Source organism: Quercus suber, unplaced genomic scaffold (assembly GCF_002906115.3).
Source record: "Quercus suber isolate HL8 unplaced genomic scaffold, Cork oak 2.0 scaffold_819, whole genome shotgun sequence".
In the NCBI taxonomy this organism is placed as follows: Eukaryota; Viridiplantae; Streptophyta; class Magnoliopsida; order Fagales; family Fagaceae; genus Quercus; species Quercus suber.
Genome location: NW_027070249.1, coordinates 270847 through 277312, shown reverse-complemented (window position 1 = coordinate 277312; position 6466 = coordinate 270847). Strand labels below are relative to the sequence as shown.

Here is a 6466-nt window from a genome sequence, read left to right as displayed (position 1 = left end):
CCTCATTATTTGGTCAAGATAGGTTAACTCATTTTAATACGAACCTGTTTAACCTATATAAATGAATAAATATATTTTTTTAATATGATGATATGAATACAACTAGTAAAAGAATATTACCTATATCAAAAAAAAAAATGTTTCCTCAATTTTAATATGGAAACTGTGTATCTTGGCAGGCTCTGACCTTCTTTGAGTGTAAGTATTTGACTGTGAATAATTTGAAGATCCAAGAAGCGCAACAAATTCACACCTCTTTTGAAAAATGCATGAATGTTCAAGCTTCTTTGTTGACTATAACTGCTCCAGAGGATAGCCCCAATACTGATGGAATTCATGTCGCTGACACTCAAGACATCCAAATTTCAAGCTGTAATATAGGAACAGGTATCCCAAAGGTCTCCTTCTTTTTCTTTTCTTTTTTAAATTATTTTTTGGGTAAGTGAAATATTGTATAAGGGGAACCTAAACTATATAAAAGCACAGAAGCATACGCCACAAAAAACAAAGTCACAGTAACTCTTAAGTTGGAGAGTCCACAACATAAGGAATAGTCTCGACTTTCAACACCAACTCGAAGTACAAAATGAGCAAGATGCTATGTAAGCCTAAAAATTTCATCTGAAATACCCATGATTCTCTTTTCCAAATAACTTAGATTGTTGTCGTTAGCTTGAGTTTGCAACTTATGGCTAGAAGAGATTTTCGTTTAAAGCATTGAAGTATCTTATTGGATTGTTGTCCCTAACTTTTATTGTCCCAAAAGATTTCATTTTCACGTAAGACGTGTCATATTCCTTAAAGAAAAGACATAAGAAGTAACTAAAAATTACTCAAATGCTTGTGTAACCACTAACTAGTTACTGTTCCTAATTTGTTTTTCGATGTACTGAAGGTGATGATTGTATTTCAATTGCAAGTGGATCCCAGAACGTGCAAGCCAGAGACATAACCTGTGGACCGGGTCATGGAATTAGGTCTCAAAATCTGAACTATAACCAGTTGCTCCAGACTCACCAATTTCAATTAGTACATATACATACCTACTGTTATTTTTGTTTTATGTCAATATTAAGACTAGACATTTTTTGCATGGTGAGCTCAGTATTGGAAGCTTAGGATCTGGAAATTCGGAATCTTATGTTTCTGGAGTAAATTTTTCTCAGAATTTTTATATGAATTCCTTGAATGAATTTTTTTCTTTTCTTCCAGTTTTTTGAATTCCTAATGGTACTTTTTTTTTTTTTTGAGTAAAGAGTTTTTTTTTTTTTGAAATACTTGTAGTAAAGAGATTGGTATAATAATCATAACAATAATTATCTTATGGGCCCTATAATGATGGAAATGATATTCTGAGGAATTTCTGTGTTCAAAGTGGCTTAAGAAATTTGTTTTAAAAATGAAACCAACCGATGCAATTTGGCGAAAAGAATAATAAAGTTAAACAAATTAATAATATATTTCATTCAAATTAAAATCAACTCAACCTAACCAGTTGAGTGAACGAAATCCAATCATACATTACAGTACCCGCCCCCCCAAAAGATTGAAGAAAATATATGACAATTTCAAGAATTGGCAAAACTAGTGACAATGGGGATGACCACAACAAGAATGATCACAAGTAGAAGTATCACTGCCACACACATCCACTTCCTGCTGTTTCTCTTGTACTTGTTTGCAGTCTGGAGTTCTTTGGTGGCATCCTTGACATAGTGAGAAGCATTCAATACATGCTGCTCAATGTTGTCCATTTGCTCTCCTTGTGCCTCCACCATTACAGCCATATCAAGAAACACTTGATGCAGCTCAAGCAGACTCTTCTCAATCTCCTTCGCGGCATCGTGCCTGTCCTGTATCTCCACCACCGTCTCTAGCACTTTCCCCCTTCCGTGCTCTTGTACTGCCCGTCCTAGAAACTCCTCGCCGCCATTGGAGATTATCTTATCTATGACCTCCTCATCAGGGTTCTCTCCCGTTACTGTGAAGTAGCGTCTACCCACGGTTTCCTTGTACTCTGTCATCATTCTCTGCCTCAGCCCTGGAAGTCCATCATAAGCTCTTTGAGCTTCTTTCGCAGCCCATTAGTGACAGCAATCCTTGTCCTGTAAATTGGGGTGCCTTCTTTTTGGCCAGAGAGCCTCTTATTAGCCGCGTTGGCACGGTCCATTTGTTCCAGCTGAGACCGAATAGTCCTGGCCTTTTTGAGCACGGTGAGAATGTTGTCATTGATCTTGCTTCGCAAGGATTTCAAGGCCTCGGGCTTGTGGAGGGACTTGAATTCCTCGTTGGCTTGCTGTAGGCTACTCAGAATGTTGCGAAGCTCGGACATCTCCGTCTTTACCTTCTCAGCCTCTTCTAGAAAGAGACCAAGGTCACTGTCCATGTGGGCTTTGGAAGATGCCATTTCTAAATTTCCAGCTTCCAGATCCGCATCTTTCATCGCAGCTTTCTTTAAATCCACATAGTTGGTGAACGATTTGGTCATGAGGTCATTCATCTTTTGTTATCTTTGAATTCCTGAATTGGGAATTAATTAAGAACCTACATAAATCAGGATCAAAATTTGATTTTAGATTAGCTTTGCTTCCTAAATCTCTTGACCAACTAAAAACTTTCCCTTAATAAATTAAAATTGTTCAAGAAACACTTCAACAGTAATCTGGACCGACATAAAAATAGCTTCTTTCCTTTTAGAAATGAATGTAGAAAATTCAGATGAGGGAATTAATGCATACCTTTCTCGAGTATTAACAGCCCCTTGCTCTTAAGGATAGGATAGCTCTTCTTCTGCTCCTAGCTTCACTTCGTAGTTGGAGCTTTGAGAGAGGAATTGGCAACAAAATATAACGAAGGAGAATAGTGAGATGCTTTTCAGTCCAAATGCAAACTCAGCCAGTGACTTGTTTTATCCCACTGCTATGGGTTAACGGCTATATATTTTTAAAACTACATCGAAGGTAGCCGTTGTAGTTCTAACGGCTATTTTTCAAATACACGCGTTATTATTATTATTTTTTTCCTTTTGTCTTGTCGTGAAAACTCGTTTGATAACTTTAATTGAGTAGAGTCGAAAATTGACATGTGCTCACTATTACAAACTCTAAATTTACTTTCCATCAAAAAAAAAAAAACTCTAAATTTACTCACCTGGAATAAGGAACTATAAGAAATCCCGACTCCCATCAAAAAAAAAAAAAAAAAGAAATCCCGACTCCGCACGACCCAAAAAAAAAAAAAAAAAAAGCACATACCAATTTACGTTATTTTATATGTGATATATATATTTTCCTTATTGCCCTCACATTTTCAGATTTTCTTAGTCGTAAAAATATATATTGTTCCTTCCTCAATATATATATATATATATATAACCAAAGTTGAAAGAAAATCTAATTATATTTTAAATTGAAAACCTAATCTTGCGACAAGTGTTTTATCTAATTTTTTTAAATTTTTGTACTTACATTAATACCTAATACAAAAGCTAAGAATGCCATAATAATGATGCTCATTCACCAAAGCAAGAACACCTCACTTGCAAATAACGAATAGTCTAATATTATTTAACCATAAATTTTTTTTTTTTAAATCATTAATCTAATGTATACCATCTATAATAATGGAGGCTTAATTTGTTTTTGGAAGAGCTTGCGTCATATACCATAGAAGTACTTATATTTGTGAAGTGACCATCGCGTTAAGAGTGCGCAGTGGTTTTGCCTCCAATGATATTAAGTAGAATAGAATGTAACATCCCCAACTCACTATCCGTTGCAATAAAGGCATATCAAGTAAATTATGTCCCTATTCTTTATTATTCTCTTTTTAATTCATATTACTTATTTTGTAAACTATATTTCTTTTTAATTTTCTATTTATCTTATGAATTAAACTAAAGCTGATTAATAATTAATGTATCTTAAATTTGTTATAAAGCTCTTATTTCTTAGAAGAAAAAAAGAAAAAGAAATGGGGTGTGGAAATATTTGAATTTATATCCGGGTGAATGATGACATATTTTTAATTTTGAGAAAATTAATGGACTGATTCTGCGAGATTTTTGACTTTATCAAGCATCGGTGACAAACTTAGTGGATAATATCAGTCACCAATTATCCCTGGAAATCAATTGTTGGAGGCAGTTTTTCTGGTATGGATAAACTGTAAGATCGCTTAGACTTGAGCGTTTGTTTGTCAATGGTTGCATTTGTTATGGTTTCTGATTTTTTTTTTCTTTTGCAATTGTTAGACTTAATGTGGTATACAAACCATGGAGAAGGGTAATGCTTTTCAATCTTTAAGGAATTGGGTTAATTCTTTATTCCTTATTTAGTATGTAGCTTGTGTTCATTAGCTTATATTCTGTTATCTGTCACAGGCATCTTTATATTTATTTTGTGGTTTTATTTTTAATGTTTGAGAATTGAGACTACTTATACTTCCAATGCTTTCTTTCATCATTGTGAATCATCATCGTGATGCACAGGGATGTAGTCCGAGATAATACAGGAATGTCATAGGGCATTTTACCTCCATCTCTAAAGCCTCCTCCATAAGTTGGATCCTTCTCTAGTTCTCTTCCCTCTATGGATTGGGGATAGACTTGCTACTTTATTTATGCTCCATTTGTCACATTTTTATCATGTTTATTTTGTTGTAAAATCTAGTGGAAAATATTATCTAGTCAAACTGTAAATGTTAGATTCTAAAGACTTAGGATTTGAAGTATTTAGAACTCTAATGTGTAATATTGACAAACTATGATCAAAACAATATGTTTAGTCTTGTTTAGGCTTGCTCAAAGTTATATATTTTATGTAAAGTTGGAATCAAGAGGCTGCAGATGTATTGGTACATTTCGGCCTGGCTCGATCGATCAAAAGTTAGACTCAATCGATCGAATCTTGGGCATAATATTTTTCTACAGATCTTTCCAATTCAGCCCTACCTTATTAAACGTTTTGGGTTTTCTATTTTTACCCTAGGTATAAAAGGTAAAATCCTAGCCACGTTTTTCAAAGTTGCTCTGGGTGTATTGTTGCTCATACTTTGCGGTTTGTGTGAATCTCTTGTGAGATCCTTGAGGAGCTTTCCTTCACATAAATTTAGGGTTTTCTAGGTAGAGATATTTTCAATATCTTGATGATCAACTCAGTTGCTGCCATTGAAGCTTAAAGAATAACAAGCGTGGGTGCTTATATTTGATTAAAGAATCCAAAAAAGAAGGAGTCTGTGGATTCGGAGCTTGCACGTGGTCGTGTCAGTAAGTTCTACTGGTGGATAGCATTAGGAAGTCAAGTGGGGAGCTTGTAAGTCCTTTTGTATGAACGTCGATTCTTTCAGATAATGGATTTAGGTTTACCTTAAGGATAGCTAGGTCAAATCCTCCCAAGGTTTTACCGTGTAGTTTCCTGGGTCATCATATCATTGTGTTATTTACTTTTCCACTGCTTAATATTTTTGATATGATTGTTTGATTGTGATAACCTAGAATTGCATAAATTGACTAAGTTAATCACTTGGCTAATTAACTAGGTTAATCCGATTGTGTTAAAGGGTCTAAAAACCATTCAGTAAAATTAAGGCAAAAAGAAGTAAAATATTTGGGGAGGGGGAGGGTACCATGGCTAATCTAATGAGAAGTTGGGGAGGGGGAGAGGCAACTGAGCAGTGAGCGTGAAATGTAACTATAAATGTAAAACATATTACATCTCATGCTAGTATTAGTGATCTGAAGCAATTGAGTGCTTTTCATTTACAGAACAATAAGCTATCTGGCTCGATCCTAGAGACAGTTAGTTCTTTTGATCTCTTGCTGATATAAATATTGCCAACAATTTGCTTTCCAGGGATATCGTATCTTCGTTGGGGTCTCTACTGACTCTTAACTCTCTATAGCTAAGCCTTCTTGATATTTCTCACAAGAAGTGAACTGGTCTTGTACCACATATTCTTGATTCCATCAAGCAAGAGAATCTAATTAGAAAAGTTGGGTCGGCAAATGTGTACAAAGTTGTAGTCTCTAATGGTACAAAAGTACTTGCAATAAGCACATATGGAATACTGATGACAAAACGGTAGAATCAAAATTAATAAACCTTAAAAAAAATCACTATCATTTATTAGAGCATGATGTTTGACTTCAGACTACAGAGCAGAGCACAGTTACAAGAAGAGTACAGCTACAAGTCGTTTTGTATAGATAGTTATAGAGCTACATGTAGTTTCTCCTGATGTAATTAGTTAGATAGTGATAGACACGTGTTAGTTCTATATTGGCAGATTGATAATTAGTTAGAAGTAATACTTAGTTAACTGCTTTACCGGCTTATTCTTTTTGTATATAAGAAACAGAGTTCACATTATTTAATAGAAAGAATCATTCACATACAAATTTTCTCTCTCTCTCATTTTTCTGGTTTCCATGAGTTCCACCATTGTTGAGAGTGTATGTGCTTGAATT

At 34.7% G+C, this 6466-nt stretch overlaps 1 protein-coding gene and 1 non-coding gene across 2 annotated transcripts; one reads left to right on the top strand and one right to left on the bottom strand.

Annotated features, from left to right (window-relative positions):
* Window positions 1-184: 184 nt before the first annotated feature.
* Window positions 185-1155, top strand: LOC111996144 (uncharacterized). The gene is made up of 3 exons (XR_010626632.1): window positions 185-387; window positions 896-977; window positions 1106-1155. It is a non-coding gene; the product is annotated as an uncharacterized LOC111996144 (transcript).
* Window positions 1156-1440: 285 nt separating this feature from the next.
* On the bottom strand, window positions 1441-2925 carry LOC111996203 (syntaxin-related protein KNOLLE). The gene is given in 3 exon segments (XM_024028160.2): window positions 1441-2038; window positions 2041-2544; window positions 2739-2925. Coding segments are annotated over 2 exon segments (930 nt in total). The 5' UTR covers window positions 2501-2544; window positions 2739-2925; the 3' UTR covers window positions 1441-1568.
* Window positions 2926-6466: the final 3541 nt, after the last annotated feature.